The following is a 21,506-nucleotide window of genomic DNA, read 5'->3' as shown; positions in this document are numbered from 1 at the left end:
CTATACAGCCATAAAAAACGATAAGGATGCTTTTTACATGCTGATGTGAAGACCTTGGTCTGAACTGTACCATAGAGTGAGCAAAGCAAGGTAAGAAACGCTATGTAGCACATACTACCATTTATGTAAAAACAAGCATAACTGGCCTGGCCGGTGTGGCTCAGTGGACTGAGCATCGTCCCATGGACTGAGGTCCCCATTCAGGGCACATGCCCAGGTTGGGCTCAGTCCCCAGTAGGGAGCATGCAGGAGGCAGCCAATTGGTGTTTTTCTCTCACATTGATGTTTCTCTCTCTCTCTCCCTAAAAAAAAAAAAAAAATCAATTAAAAAAACATTTAAAACAAGGTTACATGTTTACTTGGTCGCACATAACATCTGTTTGGAAAGACACAAGAAACAAATGCCGCCGGCCACCGCCAAGTAAGGGCACTGGGTGGGGGAGAGGCAGGAGCGAGGCTCGCAAGTCCCTTTCGAACTTGGAACCATGCGAACGTGGTACCTATTCAAGATCAACCATGACCCTCACTTAGAACGTGAAATGAACACTGTTTTGAAGTCGGTTGGCAAGTCCCTTGGGCTGGAGCAGTAGTTCTCAGTCCTTTGCTCGTGAGCTGCTGCGGAGATGAGGAGCAGCTGGTGAGCTCGGCTCAGCACCGCCCCTCTTCATTCTACCAGCACCTGCCGCGCCGGCAGGGAGCCAGCGCACAGCGTGGACGAGGAGCTCCCTAATCACCTGGGGCTGGGGCTGGGGCTGGGGCTGGGCTGGGGCTGGGCTGGGGCTGGGGCATGACTTCCTGGGCCACACCCAGACTTGCCAGGCCAGGATCTGCAGCTCTGACAAGCCTCCCGGTTCCTTGTTGCCACCACTAGAGCGCTGAGAACCACTCACCGGTCCAGCATTTTGCAGGGCTCACCTCGTCAGTTTCCAGGAAACACACCCCTAGAACTGAGGCCCCAGAGCCTGGTGCTGCTACTGCTTGGTGCCACCCTGACCACCGTCCCGCGCACCCCTGCAGAGCCTAGCTCCAGCAAGTCTGTGGCCAGGTTGACCAGTACCAAAGTCCCTCTTGCTCCCAGCTGAAGGCCGAAGACCCAAGCAGCCAGCCACGCACGGGCCTCGTGCCTGCCCAAGAAAGTGAGATGAAGGGGCTCTGGCCCCACCTGCGCCTCTGCAGCCTCAATGGAGAAAATAGGTCACACCTGGGCAGCTGCTCGAGCATCCTTAACAAGGGGGCGGCCTGGACAGGCCCTGAGCCCATAAGAGGGGAGGGCCGCGGGGCGCCCTGGGGTCAGTTGAGGTGGTTGTGTTGGGTGAGGGTGGTTAGCTTAGGGGCTGAGCCATGTCCTACCAGAGCATCATTCACCTGTCCCTGGACAGCCCTGCCCACGCCCTTTGTGTGGTAGGCATGGAGGTCTTCTTGGATGTCAGTGGGTAAGGACCTGGGGCTCTGCCAAGTCTGGCTGGGGGGTGGGTCTGGGCAGGGAGGCTGGCGCCTGGCTCCCCTCCTGGGCTCTCCCTGAATTATGTGGGGGTCCCTCATTTTGCTGCATCTTACTTCATTCTCCTGTTTTAACTCACAGAGCCGAGTCTGGGTCCCTCGGGGCTGCCCTCCTGATACCACAGGATTCTGACCCAAATCCTGTCTCCACCCCGTGGGGGCTGTGGGGGCTCAGAAGCCAGTGCCCTGCCCTCTCCCCTAACCTCTGAAACGGGGGTGAGGCTGGCTCTCAATGGAGACTCCTGTAAACTGGAGCCTCGGGGGGGAGATGACTCACCCACAGGGGCCAGGTCTTCCCCAGAATGCGGCCCAGACCTCCGAGTCCCAGCCGTGTCCCTTCTACAGGGATCCCTCGTGGCTCCTTCCCCCTTGGGAGTTGGGAGTTTATACAGAAGACGTAGCTTTGGCCATATTCCTAGAGCAGTGTGGGGGGTGCGGTCCCAGCAGGAGCTTGTTAGAGGATACGGGGTCACTGGACGGGGGGAGGGTAAGAGTAAGGCTGACATTGTTTTAGGACCCCCCAAACTGCCCTGAGCGTAAACCAGGCTGCCTCAGCACCCCGAGGAGAGGGGATGGGTGGCCGCCCCACATGCCAGCTGCACTCTGGGCTGAGCAGGGGAGACTCTTGTGCCCTAAAGTCTGTCCCTTTGGGCAAACCAGGTGTGCCCCGCAGAGGTGCGAGTCCTTCACCATTGGCGCCTCACCGGGGGTCTTGGTGGATATCCCCAACACGGTCCTGGCAGCGCCCAACGACGAGGCGGCCACCACCCAGGTGTCCCTGTTCGATCCCATGGATGTGCTGGTGAAGATGACGTCCCCCAGCTCTGCCCTGGATGACAGCAAGGTAGGCTGGGGAGCGGGGCCACCACAACCCCACCGCTCCCTCCGCTCAGCTGGCACTCCCTGTCTGAAAAATTAGTGCCAGGTGTTTGACCTTCTGTGATGCTTGCGACAAATCTGTCAGTTGGGCAGCCCATGTCCCCATTTCACAGCTAAAGAAACCGAGGCACTGAGAGAGGAAGCACCCTGCCCAAGCTGGTCATCAGCAGGACCCCGGATTCAAGCTCACACGCGTCTGTTTGCGTGTGTTCTGACCATGATGCTGGGCGAGCTCCCAAACCAGCTACTTTAAAAATCTGCCCTAAAATGTTTCAACAGTGAACTCCACTTAGCTTTTCGGCTAAGGTTAGCCTTCTGGATAGAGACCCTACTGGAACTTTGGAGCTGATGTGTACGAAATGCACAGAGGTCAGCTGTACCCCATTTTACAGACAAGGAAACTGAGGCACACGGGGATGGGGCAGATCCAGGATTTCAGCTCGAGTCTGGGACCTCTCTCCTGAGCAAGCTGTCTCCCTAATGGGGCACCTGCCCTACCAGGTGGGGGTTCAGGCTCATCGTGGGTTAGGCATTGGTGGTGGTTCCGTGGTGGGAGCTGGTCTCTCGTGCAGAGGCATTAGAAGTGCCAGGGACTCCCACTCAGTACCTGAGCCACAGCCCCTCCCCGTGAAATCCACCTGGGGGTGGGGCCCTGGCCTCTGTTCACAGCTCCAGGTGAGCTCCGTGCCGAGGGTGAGGATCACAGATGAAGCACATCAGGGTTAGGGCGGTCCGTCAGCAGAGCCCACCGGAGTGGTCTGCTGGGAGGCAGGGGCGGTACCTACCCGTCCTGCACTGTGCCCTGGCAGGCAGCTCCCTAGAGGCAGGCAGCACACTTAGACAAGACTGGGAGTCTCCCGGTGAGGACTGAGGCTGTGACTGCCCCAGCTGAGCCCAGACGCCCTGCCTCAGCCCGGGCACTGTCAGGAGTGGCCTGCGGACTGAGGTGCTTGACCGTGGAGGACAAGAGCTTCCATTTAGGAACAGGTGGCGGTCACACATGTAGGCGTGACTGTGGCTAGTGTTTGGCTCTGGTTTGTGATGAAGGCTGGTGGTCAAGGCCAGCAGCTGAGGGGCAAGCCTTTGTCCGGAAGCAGAAGCTGACTTGGGACCCGGGAAAGACCGTTCCATTCCAGTCCCTGCTCCAGGTGTCCCACTTCCTTTTGAGCAAGTGGCTTAACCTACAGGAGGCCCCACGGCCCACCTCCCGGGGGCCAGGTGAAGCCCAGGAGGGCAGGTGTCGTGGGAGGATCCGACCATAACTTAAAGCTTGAGCTCCAGAGCCAGGCAGCCTGGATCGCCAATCCTGTGCTGCCTCTTCCTGGACCAGCGACATGCGGAAGTCCCTTGGGCCCTCTGCCCTTGGGAGTAGAGCCCACCCGGAGGGTTACGAGGCCTGAGCGTGGACGTCCTTGGAGTGCTGGTGGCACGGCGCACAGGTGGTGGTTCTCCTAGTCTGAGTTCCAGCACAGTAGTCGGGCGCCCGCTCAGTGAGCCCCCAGAAGCTGTACTGTGAGACCGAGGTCGAGGGGCTGCTCCGGCCTCCCAGGGCTCCCACGGTCTGGATGCTGTCTCCACAGGTTTGGGTCTCATACTATCAGCCCGATGCCCAGGTCCCCGTGGCCACAGCTGAGCTGTACCTCACTGGCCTTGGTGAGTGCTGTCCCCGCCCTGGGACAGGAGGGTGGGCTTGGCAGAAGCGGGGAAGGGCTGTCCCTGTAATGAGAGGCCTTCCCTGGGTCCTGGCCGGATCCGCTGGACATACCCCCGCAACTTCTCCCTGAAGCTCAGCCGCTTCTCCCCACCCCCTCCCTGCTGATCTAATTCTGAGAATAGAGGCGATCAAATGTCCACGGGTTCCCATCGTCTACCCCCGTCTGGTGCCACATTTGCCTCTGCTGTGATGATGGCCCAAGTGTCTGGTTCAAAGTGAATTTCACCCCACTAGCTCCTTTCCCCTCACGCACATTGAAGAACATCCCTGCAGCGATCCTTACTGACGGAGGACGCCCCTGCCCTCCCCCGCTTCTGGACCAGTACAGAACACGCTGTAATGGCTATTCCCTTCAGGACTAGGCGCTGGCTCTGCTGTTTATTCTCTTAAAGCTGATTCTACATTATCTTCAAACTCGCACCTCACCTCTGCCCCTCTGGAGCTGTCTCTGCATCCTCAGCTTCTCCCTCCCTCCTAAACCTGCTCAGGTCAGACACCCCCACAGCATGACCCTTATCGAGGGTCCTAACAACTGCTCTGCTGAGTCCAGTGGTCAACTCGATCTTTACCTTGACCTTCGTCAGTGTTGACTACAACTGGTGGTCTTTCCTTGATGTGTTTCACTTGAAACACCCCCGGGACCCTGCGCTCAGTTTCCCCCTTATCTAGCTGTTTCCGGGTCCTTCCCGGGTCCCTGACGTGCCTCCAGGCTCAGCAGCCCATCACGTGTCTCGATAGATGGACTCCCACAACTTTCCAGCCAGACGTCTCCCATAAACTTGGCTTGGCTCTGAGGGCCCCACACCAGTTCTCTCCGACATCTCAGACTTCAGTCCCAAATCGGACTGTCTCAGCTCTACCCCCAAACACCTGTTTTCACTGACCTTCCTCGTCACCGTAAACAGCAGTCGATCCTTCTAGCCATTCAGGCCAAAAGCCCTGGTCATCCTTGTTCTCCTTTTGGCCCGTGTGGACCCGTGAGTCTTGCGGGTGCAGCCTGGTGTTTGGCTGGATTACGGCTACTCGAGCACTTTGCAGTGTTCTAGCCTGTTCTGAGCCACTGCCCTCGCTTGCCTGTGTCGCTGCACAGGCCCCCAGGGGTCCCCTGCTCCGTGCTTGGTCCTTGCCTTCTGCAGGTCCTCTAAGTTCAGCCCCCAGGGCGGCACACCTGTAAACAACTGGCAGGTAATGTCTCCTTGGCTCAAACCCTCCCCCTGCCTCCTGCCTCGGATTAAAGCCAGCGTCATGGTTACCCACAGCCCCAGCCTGAGCCAGCCCACGTGACCTCTAAGCTCTGCCCCGTTTCTCTTCCCCTTGCTCGTCCTGCCTGGGCACACGGGTGTCTTTGACCCTTGAACTTGCCACCTTGCCCTTCCTGTTCGATTTGCCTTTACCCCAGATAGTAACACCGATCACTTTCTGGCCCCCTTCGGGGTCTCTGTTCAACTTTCAACTGGGAAGTTCTGATCATTCAACTCTGATCATTTGAAAACGAGACCACCCGCTCCATCCCCTGCCTTGTTCCCATGGCACTTGTACCATCGGACACGTGCATTTCACGGATGTCTTCATCCCCGGATGTGGGCGTGCACGCACACCTTTATGCTTGATGCCAGGGCCCGTCTTGCACCCTAGGGCTCAGAACAGTACCTGGGCCGTAGCCAGCGTCCGGTCCTGAGCATCTGTGCCAGGTGCGGAGAAGTCAGCAGCAGCCGAGGTCTATTCCCACGGCCCTGACGTTCCAGTTGAGAAAGAGCATATCGAATTACAAAAACTAGGAATCAGCCCTGCAGGGGGCACCTGTGTGGTGAGGCGGGGTAGGAAGTGAAGCATGGAGATGGTAGGAAGAACCTCTATGACAATACTTGGGCAGAGCCGGGTCCGTAAGCTGTAAAGGGGCTTGCTATCGCCAGGTGTTGTGCTGGCTATGTCTCAGTGCCGAGAGCTTCCGGAAGGCTAGGGACGTGAGCCCCTCCAGGTGGGAGTCACCTGGGTAGAGGCCACCAGGCACAGAAAGGGCATCATGACCACTTGTTTTGAGTTCTCAAGAAGTTGGGGGAACCCATAACTGCTTGGGCCTCTCCAGGCTTGCTCGCGAGAGCCAGGCTGTCTGAGGAACCCCTCTGCTGAGCCGGCAGCGTGCCCGAAAGGCTGGGTGGCCCTGGGGGACCAGCTACAGCTTCCAGGCTCCATCCAGCAGGTCCAGGGACTGAGACCTCTCCTCCTGTTGCAGTGGTCTCCCTGGACGCGGACATCCACCGCAGTGGGAAGGTCGAGATGGCAAGTGACAAGCAGGCTAAGGTGAGGCTGCCGGGAGTGGGGGCGGGGGGTGCAGACCCAGGACCCTGAGCCAGATCTGGCCAACCACCTCTCTGACCTTCATAGTGTCTGGCAAGTCGAGTTAACTGCCACACAAACCAGAGCCAATGAAGTCCATTTGTAGCTTTACAAACAACTAGAATGTCTGATTACACGAGGTTCACATTCTAGCCTGGTTGAGGAGTCAACCGGAGCAGGGGGTAGCTGCCCCTGTCAGGTGGGACATGTCTCCACCTGGTCTCGGTCCCTACTCCCCTGACATTCTACCAGGTAGAAAACGGGTATCCCAGCCCTAGATATTTCCCCCTCCTCCTTGGTCCGCTCGCTCGATTCTGACCTAGAGGCCCCACTACCCTGAAGAAAAGGTGGCGTTGTCCCTGATGGGGGTTCGCCTCTGGGAAGCAGAGGCTTGACCTGTCGCCTTCCTGAACCAACCCCTGCTGTCTCGGCAGAAAAACTGGGTCTGGGGCCCCGGTGGCTGGGGCGCCATCCTGCTGGTAAACTGCAGCCCTGTGGACATGGTCCAGCTCCTGGACAAGACCAAGAAGGTGTTCTTCTCGGAGGGTAAGAAGGACCTGGCCGCTGACCTGGGACTATTGTCACCTTTCTTCCTTGGGCTGCGCCTTCCCTGGGGCTTCACTGCCCGACCCCTCACGAAGCCAGGTTCCAGGCTGACGTCTCCATTCTGGGCCAGTCAAGTCTCTTATCAGTGGCTTGAAGCTGGACTAGGAGGCAAGAGGCCCCATGGGAAGAGCATGGTTATTCCCTGGCCGTGAACTTGAGCATGTTGGCTTCCCCAGTCTTGCTTGGCCATCTGTAAAACGGGCATGACAACAGTTGTCCTTTCAGTGTGGATGAGACTAAAGGAAGACACAAAGGGGAGCGTGCAGACTTTGAAGGACCCTCTAGCAGCCTGCGGCAGGGACCCCGACTGTCTCGGGCAAAAGCAGTCGTGGGTCTGGTCCTGAGATGTCGTTGGGACCTAGGTTCTAGGTCTCAGCAGTAGAACAGATGTCCTGGTGCACACCAAGGCTGAAGGAGAACCCTCACTGGACTGACGGCCCCAGGCCCTGGTCTAGGTGCTGTGGACTGCCGTATGAGGTCAATGCCAGCCTCACTGAGTGGCCTGAGGACTGCGAGTTGTCTGTGGTCACATGGGAAGTCACCCGTGATGCAGGCCTGGGCAGCCTGGGCCAGAACAGGAGACCGAGGGTCCCCAGCGCCCCACCCTCCACCCCCGGGACACTGGCCTCCAGAGGCCCTGAACCTTGGCCTTGTCTCTTGCCCAGAAATAAAGAACCTGTCCCAGATGGTACTGAATGTGCAGGGGCCCAGCTGCGTTTTAAAGAACCACCGGCTGGTTCTCCACACCTCCCAGGAAGAGTCGGAGAAGGCGAGAGTCTATCGGGCCCAAGGTGAGTGTGTTTGCACCAGCTCTGTCTACTCGCTCACCTCCAGGTAGCCACACCCCCACCTGGCAGGGTCTCCTCAGAAACCTGCGGGGGACCTAGAGGTGCAGGTCAGCGGCTGTTGTGCCGGACTTGTATCCCTGGGATTGTCTGGCTGCCACTTCACCAACACTGTCCACACCCCTGGATGAGTCAGTGTACCTCCAGGCCACCCAGCCCAGGCAATGACAGTGACAAGCAATGAAGAGGAGACATGCACAATAGCTATTGTCTTATGCAAATTAGATAACATCTCCGCCCCATGGCTCCTGCCAGAAGAATCAGCCTTCATTTCTCAACCAGGGCCCCATAGGTCAGGTTTCTAGAATGCAGAGGCCAAGAAGCCAGTAACAGCGACCCTAGCATGTCCCTCTCGGACACCACGCCACACACTGCCACCTCCAGCCCTTATCAACCTGGCTACCTTGTTCCAATAGTCATATGTAGCTTCAGCGGGGCACCCGGTGACCCCCGTGGTTTATAACGGACCCGCCCTGCATCCAGCATGGGGGAGTCGCCTCTGCTAACTTCTCGGCTGTGCTCGGAGGGCCCGAGTTCAGCCCTCACTCCCCTCTTCTGCAGGTCCGAGCTGAACTTGGGGGTGACCTGGCCAGGAAAGGCAGCCCAGGTTGCATGTGGCCCTTCTACTTAGGGCTGGGAGGCGGCCCTGGAAGCCTGCGTATCAAGTTGTTTTGTTTTTAATGTGTTTTGATTTTTTGAGGGGGAGAGAGGAAGGAAGGGAAAGAGGTAGACGCGTTGATGTGAGAAACGTTGATCAGCTGCCTCCTGCATGCCCCCTACTGGGGATCGGGCCCACAACCTGGGCATGTGCCCTGACCGGGAATCGAATTGGGACCTCTTAGTCCATGAGATGATGCTCAATCCACTGAGCCACATCGGACATGCCAGTCCCCTGTGTATTAACAGCTCTCCAAGTGATTCTGAACAAGCTAAACTTTGAGAAGCACTAGTTTGGAAGATGTAGCGAAGGAGGCCGAGAAGGAGCTTCCAGTGACATAGAAGGTTCCAGAAATAAAGGAGAAAAGAAGCCTTCACAAAGGCAGTGACCAACAGACTTTACAGTAGTAAATCTTGGTTTTCAAAACAAGCCATTAGCGAGTTTGATAAGAACAGCGGGCACCAAAGCCAGACTGCAGTGCGCAGGGACAGCGCACATGGGCACGGCAGGGGCTGCTCCGGCCTCCCACGGTCTGGAAGCTGTCTCCACAGGTTTGGGTCTCTTACTATCAGCCCGATGCCCAGGTCCCCGTGGCCACAGCTGTGACTTGCTGGCCTCCTGAGCTGGCTCTAGGACTGCCCGGCTTAGCCCAGCCCCCCACCTGATGGGCTCAGGGGCCAGAGCAGCCCTCACAGCCTGGACCAAGCCTGGACCCGTCTGACCCCTCGAGGCCTGGCTCGGGGCCAGCAGGGGAGCCTCCAGGCAGACCAGAAGCAGGAGTCCCCAGGAGCATTCCCAGCTGGCCCAGCCTTTACATGGTCAGCAGCAGCACCCCCAGTGCCTTTTAAGTTTTTTTTGCAGAATTGCCAGTAGCTAGAATCTCTCTGGAGGGCTGCAGCCCCCACTCGGGCCATTGTGAGACTGCAAACCAGAGCAGGCGGCCAGCACCAGAGCTGTGCCCGGGGCAGCTGTGGCCACAGCAGCCAGCTGCTGGCATGTTGAGGAAACTGGAGACCAGGCAGCTGCTGCGCGCTACACAGGAGGTCTGAGGAGGAGGCGGTGCCCAGATCCGTCAGGGCCTCCTGGCCAAGGCAAACCTAGACTGGGGTTTCCTGAAACAGGAATCCAGCCAGTAGGAGCAACTGTCATCAGGACTGTGGCTGCCACACTGGGGACGGGTTAGACGGATGGGGACCAGGGCAGGCAGGCCAGGTAGGGAGAAGTGGTCCAGATGGGGGGATGCTTGGTGGCCCTGGGCCAGGGCAAGATCCAGAGGTGGAGACTGGATGGATTGGGATTGAGTTAACCAGAGACGACCACGTGTGGTCAGCTTCCTTCTACTCCCTTCTGCGCATGGATTCATCTGGCACGATCCGAAGTGGGGACACGGTGGGCTTCACCCACATGATAGGAACCTTCTCACCTCCAGGGGCCCACAGTGGGGCCTGTCCCCCCAGCCGACTGTCCTCACTTCAGCAGGCAGTGTCCGACTTGCTGGCTCAGGCTGCCAGCCCACCTTTGCACTTTGTCACCTTTGAGACCTATAACCTTCTGTCCAAATGGTCAATACATAGAGCGCCTACTGTGAGCCTTCACCCTCGGAACGCCTTGAAGGCTGGCCTTTTCATGAGTCCCAAGCCCTGATGTGCGTAAAGGCCTGTGCAGCCTGTTGGAGAGCAAGTGGCCCTTGGCCCTAAATACTAGGAACGGGCAGAAAAGCCTGGGCTCCTGCTCCCCTGGGCCGGCAGGTGTGGTGACAGCTGGTCCGCCCTCCCCTTCCCAGCAGACGACTCGAGCACCTGTGAGCTGCTGCTGGGGCCTGGCCAGCACACCTACACCTTTGCCCCCCTGGAGAGCCGTTTGACGGAGACCTTCTACGTGGAAGCTACGGAGTTCCCATCCGCCAGCTTCTCCGGCCTGATTTCCTACTCTGTCTCCCTGGTCCAAGAGGCTCCAGCCCTGGTGAGCCCCAGGGAGCAGAGACTGGGGAGGAATCTCTCTCAGCTGGTGGAAGGAGAGGGGAGGGTACGGCTTGGTGGGTGGAGCGGGGGTCTCATGCTACCTTAGGAGGACAGGTGAGCAGCTGGAGGCCCGGGGGAGGGGAAGAAGGTGGGTGTGGAACCGGATCAGCAACAGGACAGTGTCTTCTGTTGCAGTCAATTCCAGAGACCCTGGTGCACAGGGACACGGTAGTGTTCCGAGTGGCTCCTTGCATCTTTATCCCAAGCACCCAGATGCCTCTGGAGATCTACCTGTGCAGGTAAGAACCCCTCGGCTGCCGTGCCAGGCCGCTTCTATACCTAGTACCCCCTGCCACCTGTCCGCGGGCTGTCGAGTAAAGAGAACGAGACTTTCTCACCAAGAAAGCGAAATCCTTCCCCCTCTGCTGCCTGGTCCCCAAGGTGGCCATCAGTACAAGTCCGAACACTTAACGACGTGAGGGACAGGGTGGTGAAGGTGAGGTCCTCCCCTGGTCTTATGGGGAGACCAACAAGCAAACAGCGTGACTTTAGGCAGATCGAGGGTCCTACAGCAGAAGGAAGGAATGGCAAGGACAGTGTGTTCTGGGGACAGCAGGGAGGGGGAGGACCCTGGGTGTCAGGACACGGCCTGGGCTGTCACGGGCCCCAGGCACAATGGTTTAAAGGGAGCCAGTGCTGAAGACTCTTGGGTTAGGCTGACACTGGTGGAAAAGCCCATGGTGACTGGTCCCTCCTCGGTAACCTCAGCTGTAGGGGAGCGTAGATGCAGAGCCAGTCTAACCAGGGTAGGAGGCTTGCCAGGCAAGTAAACCCCGGTAGATGATGGACAAGGGTATAATTAGGATGCGTCCGAGACTCAAGGCCGGGGAAGAAAGCAGGCAGAGGGGGTAAGAGCAGCGAGGGCCTGAGGTCAAGCTGCTGGCCCAGCCACTACACGGGGAGCGGGGAGATGGAGTGGATGGAACCGGACATCAGAGCAAGATCTTGTAGGTGGTGTGACTGGTGGCTTAGGAGGCTGAGGCAGGGTGAGTAATGTGTGTCAAGTCCAGGACCTAAAGCACCCCTGACCGCCCAGATTCAGGGAAACATGGCAAGGAAGACCTCCTCCCTCTGTGGGGTATAAAAGAAAAGTAGCTCTTGTACGCATGGGAGAGCTGCTCGGAGCAGGGTCCTCTGAGGAATGCCAGGTTTCAGAATGAGAAAAGGGAAGGACTCGAGGAACTTTGCTGATGATACACACACAGGTAACCAGATCTGTCTTTTGTACCTGAAGACAAGTTGCTCACTCACAGGAGGCATTTGCTGAAGCCCTGGTCTTCTGGGAACTTCCCATTGTGGTGGCATTCAGGCACGGCTTGATCCAGCTTAGCCACAGATGGCCGTGACCCTAGGGCTTCCCACCTTTACCCCAGCACACATCCTCAAGACTGTCCTACAGAGCTTGGTAGGCTGATCAGCTCCCTGTAGCCTTGAAGACCCCAGAGAGGGCATTTTGGGAAGAGGAGCATAGAATAGCAACACAAGTTTTATGCCTAGAACCAGATTAGAATCCCAATTTTGATACTTCCCAATAGTGTGACCTGTTTATAAAATGGGCAATCTTTTTTTTTTTTTTTTTTTTTAGCACTTTTTTTTCTCTTTATTGATTTTTAGAGAGGAAGAGAAAGAAATATCGATGAGAGAGAATATCAACTGGCCGCCTCCTACATGCCCCCCACTGGGGATCGGGCCCACAACCTGGGCATATGCCCTGACCAGGAATTGAACCAGTGACCTCTTGGTGCAGGGTTGATGCTGCTCAACCACTGAGCCACACCAGCCACGCATGGGTGATCTTTTTTAAACAGCCTCAAACATCACTGTTTATCACCAACAAGGAACAAATGTACTTTGAGGACCGGTATGACAGTGATAAGATCCCAGGGTTCAAGACCCATCCCCTGCTACCCATACAAATATGACAACCTCGTTGGCATTTCAAGGGGACACCTAGCTTCTTGACTTCTTGTGGTGGGGGGGAATACAGCCCCCTTGGGGAGAAGAGTTGGCCCTCTGGGTAGGGACAGGCAGGAGAGCCTGGGGTGGCTCCCACAATGCCTGGGCCAGGGGGTAGCCATACTTGTGGGGTGTGACCACAGGATAAGGACAGCAGAGTCCTAGGCCACCAGAGTGGGAACCCAGATGAACAGTTCTCGATGAGACTCTGCCATGAGCCCAGCCGAGTGATGCTGGGCCAGACGTTCTCTGAGCTACCAGCCTGTGCTCCATGAGGTTGGGGGACAGCCACTCTGCATGGGTGGGCACACAATCTTACTAGGAGGTGGTACCCCCTTCCCCTGGGCCAGCAAGGTCACCATCTGGGCAGGAGGCTCGAAGGCCTTCCCAGAGCCGCTTGTCTCCGTGGCAGAGAGCTGCAGGTCCAGGGGTTTGTGGACACGGTGATGGACCTCGGCGAGAGGAGCAACATCCAGGTGGCCTCTGTCTACGAGGACCCCAACCGCTTGGGCAGGTGGCTCCAGGTACGCCCCACCTGGGGAAAGCTGTGCGGGGGTGGAGCAGGAGAGACCCCACCTGGAGCCCCTACAACGAACATCTCGGGCTTCCCTTCAACCTTCCCAGAAAAGCTAAGCCTAACTAGGGGGGACTTCAGTGCAGGCTCAGATGAACCGTCTTGCCCAAGTTTTAGTCCCTATGGAATACAGCTTCGAGTCTAACCTTCCTTTTTCAGAATGTGCCCGTCAAGACCACAGGGAAACTTAACCCCTAGGCGGCTGAAGGGTCTGGCCCATTGCTCCAGGGTCCATCCAGATCCCGGCAGAGCAGGAGCTCCCCTCCCCCATGCTCCATTCTCCACTACAAATAGCTGAGGGATGACCACCTGGGCACCGTTCTAATAGCCTGGGACCCCACTGCCCCTGCTCGAGCAAACACGCACAGAAATGAGACGGTCTAGTGGGTGACGAGACCAAGCCAGGTGGCCAGGAAAATCTCCAGGCTCGCGAAGCACAGAGCTGGCCATGCAAAGCCTGGGGTGGGGGTGGCGGGTTAGAAATGGGCTGTCAGGGTGGAGGAGCAGCTGACTGAAGATCACAGAAAGTGGGCTGCACTCGGAGGGTTTAAGGAGGCTGGGTGGCCAGATCAGAGTGGAGAGGTCAGAGGCAGGCACGCGCTGGGTCCTATTTCAGGGGTCTTCAGCCAAGGTAAGGACCAGAAACGAGCGCAGAGCGAGATGGAATGCCTTTAGCCGTAGGAATGGGGCTGTGACGATCTGGTTTAGGTTTGAACCAGATCGTGAGGACGGGTCACAGGAAGGGGCAGGATGGAAGAGGCTGGAGAGCGTGGCAGGTGCTTGGGGGAGAGATCACGTGGCTTCCCCAGGGATGAGTCCACTCGGAATGTATTTTAGAGAAAGCCAATGAGGCTTTTTCCTGGCCTGGGTGCAGACGGCGAGATAACTTTGCGTCTAGGTGACTCACATTTCAACTTGCTGAGTGGGAGAACGGGCCAGGCGAAGTCCCCACGAAGGGCTGAGCAGAAACTGGCAGGAAGAAGGGGTTCTTACTGCTCCCCCCCGGAGGTGGCTGGGGACAGGAACACTGCCTGGCCAGCCAGACGAGGCGGGAAAGCAGCTGAGGGAGCGAAGATGTCACCACTTATTTTCCTGTGCCCTCCAGGATGAAATGGCCTTCTGCTACACCCAGGCTCCCCACAAGACGGTCTCCTTGGTCCTCGACACCCCCCGGGTCCACAAGCTGGAAGACTTCCCCATGAAATACTCACTGGTGTGGGGCTCGGTTTGGCTGATCTGAACTTGGGCCAACCTCTTGGGCCTGGTGCCTGCCCAGAAGTGATGGGGAGCCAGGGGAGAGGGCCCAGAGGCCTCTGGGGGCAGGGGTATGGGAGTCTACCTGAGAGCCTGGATCGGGGTGAGACTTCGACTTAAAGCCCACCCCTCCTAACACCCCACCCCGGCTGGGTCTCCTTCCAGAGCCCAGGGGTTGGCTACATGATCCAAAGCACCACGGACCACAGGGTGGCCAGCGTGGATTCCATTGGGAACCTGATGGTGTCCCCACCTGTCAAGGTCAAAGGGAAAGAGTATCCTCTGGGCAGGATCCTCCTTGGCAGCAGCTTTTACCCCAGGTGAGGCAAGAAGTCAGGTGGTAGCCAGGTGACTTAAAACTGAAGGAAGGGAACCCAATGGTTCACCTGGCGCTCTCTGACTTCCACGTGATCTCCGGTCACCTACCCTGGACTCTTCCTTCAAATAAACTCACGTGAGTCTGCGAGTCATGTAGGAGACTAAAGGGAGAGACAGCAGACAAGTGACTCGTTCTTTGAGGGGTGAGTCCAGGGTTCACCTTGAAGCATGCTGAGCTTGGCTGGCCTAGTGACCCAACAAGGTCATGTCCGCGAGATGTGGATGTCCAGGTGGCCGCCCTCAGACCTAGACTTCTTGGTGGCCATTCATCTCAAGCCAGGAAATGCTGTGTCCCAGGGCCCAGTTTTTTCTCTGGGACCTCTCGGCTCAGTCCTGAGTCGGGCCAGAGGGAGGGATTCTTAAATCGTTGACCGGCAATTTTACGCAGACGGTAGCTCATGTCACCGGCTATATTTTTGTGATTAAGTATGAAAGTGAAACAATCTAAATAAACTTCGGTATACTTTATTTATACATAATGAATTTAAATGAAACTTTGTACATATCTGCTACATATTGTATACATATTATATATTTTAGTAACTTTTTTGGTGTGGTATACTGTATGGCAATCACCTTTTGGAACACACTTGACACATTCTAGTTGGATTTTTTTTAATACCAGTGACTGTTTTTCCTAAAACGTGGTCTTTTAGTTGCCCCGAAAGCCTAAAAGGTCAATCAACATAAGGAGCTCTTTTAGAAGGACCAGAAGTGTCAGGCTCTGAGCTGCACTCATTTGAACCAGCAGATATCCACTCCCTAGGGACTTCAAGTAGAAATTTTTGTATCTTACTTTATTTTGTCTATTGTACTTACGGTAAATGTTGAATGCATTGAATAAAGCGCCACCCTGAGTTTCAAAACTTGAAATAGCTAATGCAAGTGCAAACGGGAGTTAACTTGTGAGCGGTCAACATTAATAGCAACCACCCCTGCCCCTGGGGACCAGCCGCTTGAGCCCAGTGGTTAGAGCAGCCAGTTCCCTGAAGGTGACCTGACCCTCAGTGAGGGGTTGGCGGGCAACCCGGGCCATGCTGGCTCAAAGGCTGTCCTCCCGTCCTCCCTTTAGCAAGGAGGCCCGGGACATGAGTAAGGCCCTCAGGGACTTTGTCTACGCGCAGCAAGTCCAGGCCCCCGTGGAACTGTTCTCAGACTGGCTGATGATCGGCCACGCGGACGAGTTCATGTGCTTCATCCCCACACAGATCAAGAGTAAGGACGAAAAGGTCTGTCTTGGGGACCGCAGAGGGGGTCTCCCACCTTCTTTCGGAGACCCTTGGAAGCTTCTGGAGGGGAAGCTGGCGTCTGACCCTAGTTCTGTCTCCAGGGTTTCTGGCTGCTCCTGGCCAGCCCCAGCTCCTGCTACAAACTCTTCCAGGAGAAGCAGAAGGAGGGCTACGGAGACATGCGTCTGTTTGAAGAAGTGAGGGAGGATCAGCTCCTTTCCAACGGTAAGGGGACACCCTGCGCTAGAGCGGCGACCTGTCCCTTCCTCCCCACATGTCCTTTCTAGAGTCATTTTACTTTCTTTCCTGGTAGAGAGGGTCCCGGGGAAGCATCCGTGTGCACTGGGTTAGAACACCTGATTCCAGTTCAGGGCTGTTCTGGGGTGTGAGGTCAGTACAGGCAGCTTGAAGTGCTGGGATGGCTGAGGAGGGGACCGACCAGATGCTAACATCGATCTCGGGAACTCCAGGGAATGTAAAGTACCTGGGCACCCTTCCAGGAGACATGAGCGGGCCAGCAGAGACTGGGTAGCTGGTACACAGCAGGTCTACCCTAAGCGCGCGGGAGCCCAGGAAGGGAGAGGCTGTTGTATGTTCTCTAGACCCTCTTGATTCAGTGTGTGGTCTGAAGCCACCTGGGAACTTGTTAGAAATGCAGAATTTCAGCCCACTCCAGACCGCCTCGGTCAACTTTTGGGGTGGGGTCCAGGAATCTCATCCTTCTAGGAGCACTTATGGAAGGGGACATTACCGGGCAAGAGCCCCATGTCACATCCCACACGCCCAACTTGGCGTTCCGTTCCCTTGGCTGAACTGGGCAGCCTCGTTCTAAAGATGAGGCAACTGGGGAGCAAAGTTAAATAACTTGGTCAAGGGTCAAGATCACAGGTTAGCCTGGCTGTACAGGCCACAGATTGCATGGAGGTGCCCAGGTAAGAGGTGAGTGGGCCAAAGCTAACCTGTTCAGGCTGCCTCCCCCAGGGACAGAGTAGCTGGCGGCAGTAAAAGTCTGCCTGGGCTTTCATGGACCCTGTTCAGTCCCTAGATGTGACATCTGACCTAGGTGGGTCCCTGGAGACGAGCCAGGCCACCCACTCTAGTCACTGGTCCAAAAATATAGCCAGCCTGCCCAGCCCTGGACCATGTTGTCCGCTCCCTGCCCTATAGGCCTGTCTGCCTTCTCTTCCCCTCCAGGGAGGCAGGCTAATACCATCAATCAGATCCTGGCCGATGAAGACATGAGAAAGCAGAACGACTACGTGGAGGTAGGTGCCAGGTCGGTGAGGGGCCTTCTCCAGAAAGGAGATGTGGATAAGTTCCTAACTGAGCAACTACTACAACCCAGGCATCAAGCAATAGAATCCTCGAAATAACCCTGGGAAGTCAAACCCGTCGTGTGTGTCAGGCTCGGAGTAAGGTCACTGGCCTAAGCCAATGAGTCGGGGTACTGGGTTTAGACCTGTGGGACTGCCAAGTTCACGCTCATTCACTGGTACCCACCTTGTGTGACCAGAGAACAGGGCTGTGGCTCAGCAGCCTCTGGGCAGAGGCCCCGCCCGACTTCTCTAAGAAGCTGAGTGCCGGCCGTCAGCTCGGTGTTCAGGTTCACCGGTACCTCGGATCTCTGGAAGTGTGGATCGCAGGCTGAGAAGCGCAGGCGTTCCCAGAAGGGACTGCCTAACTCCGAGAAGGGAAGCCAAGGCCCAGAGAAGGGCAGAGTTGCCCAGGGTCACGTGGTCAGCACAAAACTGCTTTGCCCACTGGGTCTTGATGGCTCCTGGCCAAGGTGTGGTCAGGTGCCCTGACCTTTGCAAAAACAGGGGAGGCCTCCTGGCAGAGCAGGGTGGTACTGACCAGGCATGGTGTCAAAACTGCCCTTGACAGTACCCTGGGCTGGTGGTCCCCAGGCCTGTCAGAGCAGGGAAATGCTCCGGTGTCGGGCAGGCAGTGTCCTGAGTGGGGCGGCTGCTCCTGTCCCCCCAAGGAGGGAAGCAGAGTGCCTTGGTCCAAGGGCTTCTTCACGCCCTTGCCCATCCCCCCACCTGGCCAAAGGGGACCATGCTGCAGAATGAGGACGAGCACCTGCCCCAGCTGCCGCCTGTGAGGTGCTGGCCTCCCGAGACCAGGCCTTTGCTCGAGGCCCCACTTCCTCTCGGGAAGGGGAACTGGGCCCACTCCCGAAGGCTGGCATGCCACGTAAGGCTCCCCCACGCGACGAGTGCCAAAGGTGGGCGCTGCTTCAGGCCACGCCCCTCCATTCCCATGAGCGCATCCCCCCCCCCCCCAGAAGTGCATTAACCTGAACCGGGACGTCCTGAAGCGGGAGCTGGGCCTGCTGGAGCGGCACATCATCGACGTCCCCCAGCTCTTCTGCTTGGAGCAGCTGACGAACGTCCCCTCCAAGGAGCAGACCGGCAAACTCTACGCCCGGCCCTTCTTCCCCAACCTGGTGAGAGGCACGGCGGGCGGGTGGGCAGCCCCTGGGTGGGGGCAGAGCAGGCCAGGACGCCGGAGAGGAAGTAAGGTGGAGGGAAGACCCCACCCCGCCATGTAGTGAGCAGGGCCCAGGCGGGTGACTTGCCAAGCAGTGACCGTGGGCTAATCCCCAGCCACAGGGGGTAGTCACTGTGCTACCACCAGAGACGAGGGGGCAAACTGCAGGCTGAGGGTCGGCATGCTCCCCAAGACGGGCTCTCCTGTCCACATAGCCTGTGACGGGGCAGCGTTGGGAACACGGAAGTGCTCACACTCGTTACACTGCGCCTACGTAGACTAGGGAAGACATTGGCTCTGTGTGTGTGTGTGTGTGGGGGGGGTGACCCCGGCTGTGCCCAGCCCACTCCAACCCTGGCCTCCATGACCTCACACAGCGGACCCACCACGAGGCACTTAGCACAGAGACAGTTGAGCTCATCAGTCCCTGGGCACTTGCAGACCTGTTCTGAGGCCCAGGGACCCAGGCCCGGCATTGTCACATGGGCATCTGCTAATTTCACCAGACCAGAGGCCCTTTGGGCACGACCCAGGCGCCCGCCGTGGGCCCTGGGGTAGATGGGGGCCTCGGTGGGAGCTGCTCTCAGGAAGAGATGGACAAAGCCCACGGGTAAAGCTCAGGGCGGGGCACGCTCCAGTAGAGGGAGCAGGAATATGGCACAAAGGAGACAAGGCCAGAATGAGACATGTGGTAGAGGAAGGAACCAGGGAAGTTGGCAGGCTGTGGTTTGGGGCGGGCCCTTGGCCTAAGCTTCAGAGATGAGCTGGACTTGCGGAGATGGACGAGTGGTGTCTGCCCGAACACAGGCCTGGAGAAGAGCTGGTCTAGTCCAACCGGAGGCAGCTGGGTTTCCCTTGCATTGCACCCCTGGGCCCTTCCTTCCGTGCCTCCAGCCCATCCAGGCCTTGCCCATCTGTCTCTTTGACAGCTACGGGTGATTGTGATGGGCAAGAACCTGGGCATCCCCAAGCCTTTTGGGCCCCAGATCAGGGGCACCTGCTGCCTGGAAGCAAAGATCTGCCAGTTGCTGGAGCCCCTGGGCTTCAAATGCACCTTCATTAACGACTTTGACTGCTACATGACTGAAGTCGGAGACTTCTGCGCCTGTGCCAACGTCCGCCGGGTGCCCTTTGCCTACAAATGGTGGAGTCTGGTGCCTTAGCCCAGGCCTGGCGCGGCCAGCCCTGCCCCGGCATAAACGGCCTGTCCCTCGGCTCGGGGGCTGGAGAGTTGAGATATCACCCCTTCCTTACACTGTACCCCCGCTGCCCCCACTGAATGCAGTGGGGTGGCGAATGCTGGGCAGCTCAAACCCCTTGGGGAAAGATGGGAATTCTTCAGCGAGAAGTGGCCACAGCTGCTCATTAAAGCACTAGCTGTTCTGAATGCACTCGGGCAGTGGCCGACTTGTTTGGGGGAAGGGGGAACATTTAAGGATGGAGGCGGGAGCTGGGACACCTGTGTTCAGGCTGCCCTACTGGTGGGGGCAGGCACTAGGCTACCAAGCTGCTGCGTCCACCTCAGCCTTCATGTCCGCCTGCTGTGGGAAGTGGTAGGAATAGGTGGTTTGAATTCTCTGGTAAAAGCAGGAGACAAAGGTCTGGAAGCTTGAGCCCAGTGGGTTGGTCCCGGCTGAGGGGGGCCCTGGTCTCCAGGGTCCAGGTACAAGGGTCGACTGCATTACGCTGAAGTGTCCAGGAGAGAACAGGCCCACTCTGGGGCGGGAAGCTGCCTGTTCCCATCTGCCTGCCTGCGTTAACGGCTCTAAGATGCTATTAAATGTTCTGAGAAGCTACAACCACCGTCCTGCTGATGGGAAGCTCCAAGCAGTCTAGGTGCTGCAATGGGGGCAATGCCTCCTGGGAGGGGTCCGTCTGACGACATAAAGTGGCCCGTGTCTAGGTCCCCACAAATGGGTGACGAGTGTCGGAATGGTGGTCGCAGGGGCCGGGTGGGCAGTGCAGCTTAGCCACGGGGGCAGAACAGAAAATGCCTGGGGCCTCTGATGCACAGCCAGCCCCTGGGGCCCTGTTGGACAGCTGGGCACACCATAGGGAAGGGGCCAAAGCCGGCTGAAGGGGCACACTTGTGACCAACTCTCGTACCCAGGTTCCTTTTTGAAGAGTTGGTGGGTGAGGGCGAGAAATGATGTTTCTGGGCGCACACAGCCACCGTTCCGGTGCTTTCCACGCCCTCATCCTCCCAAGGCCCCAAAGCGGCAATATAAAACCTTGCTTTTGAGTTTGGGCCAGTGAGGTGCTGACCCTTCCTGTGCAGGGACAGAGTTGGGAGCCCCCCTCACTTCCCAGCCCCAATACGGCTTAAGCCTGGAAGCTGAGAGGACCCGTGGCCCGGGCTGGTCCTCCTGGGAGCCTCGGCGGGCGTGGCAGCCTCGGCGGGCGTGGCAGCCCAGGGCGCAGGTGCGGGAACCGAGAAAATGGAGTTGATCGTGTTCTTAGCTTCATTCTACCGACAAATAAGCACAAAAGCCAAAACAGAGTAAACAATGATGTCGTTTATTTAAAATGTTTACTCCAAGAAATATATATATAAAAAAAATAAGACAATTACAGCACTAAACCAGGCACCTTCGACCAAACCACAACCTCTCCGATTCCCCTTCACTCTACACCTCTTCTTCCAAATCCATTCTGAGCTGGAAGACTCGGCAAGCCCCCGGGTCAGCGCCAAGCGCTCTCAGCTCGGTCCCTCCGCCCCTTCCTCTTGGAGTGCAGGGCCACCACCCCGTCCTTGATCTACAGGTTTCCCCATTAGGAAGTTCATCGGAAAGCTGAGCCAAAAGGAGGGGCGTGAGAGGAGGCCCGTCTTCACTCGGAAGGCTCATGCATCCCTTTCCTGCTCAGTCCGACCGGGGTTCTCGAATCGGCTGGCGGTGGGCTTCAGACTAGTCCACTGAAGATCGAAGCCCTGCTTGGCCAAGGGCAGCTCCTGCAACAGCCAGGACCCAGGCTGTGGCTCCCGCCACCCGCTCGGTGACTGCACGACCCAAGGGAGGCAGTGCAGGTCCGGGGGGCACAGGCACCTAACCCCATTCCAACAG

The 21,506-nt window shown here is 57.5% G+C and overlaps 1 protein-coding gene across 1 annotated transcript; it reads left to right on the top strand.

The window, feature by feature from the left end:
- Positions 1-1,341: 1,341 nt before the first annotated feature.
- On the top strand, positions 1,342-19,607 carry PADI6 (peptidyl arginine deiminase 6). The gene is made up of 16 exons (XM_036257061.1): positions 1,342-1,433; positions 2,161-2,344; positions 3,960-4,032; positions 6,327-6,394; positions 6,865-6,976; positions 7,702-7,827; positions 10,323-10,501; positions 10,696-10,799; positions 12,929-13,040; positions 14,196-14,303; positions 14,510-14,664; positions 15,795-15,951; positions 16,053-16,176; positions 17,146-17,216; positions 18,239-18,400; positions 19,374-19,607. Exons 1-16 carry the CDS (start codon positions 1,342-1,344, stop codon positions 19,605-19,607), a joined length of 2,061 nt encoding a protein of 686 aa, XP_036112954.1.
- The last annotated feature ends 1,899 nt before the right edge of the window (positions 19,608-21,506 follow it).

The sequence above is a fragment of the Molossus molossus genome, unplaced genomic scaffold (assembly GCF_014108415.1).
Source record: "Molossus molossus isolate mMolMol1 unplaced genomic scaffold, mMolMol1.p scaffold_m16_p_12, whole genome shotgun sequence".
Classification (NCBI taxonomy): domain Eukaryota; kingdom Metazoa; phylum Chordata; class Mammalia; order Chiroptera; family Molossidae; genus Molossus; species Molossus molossus.
The sequence above is the reverse complement of the archived record's forward strand: the minus strand, read 5'-3'. Positions and strand labels throughout refer to the sequence as shown.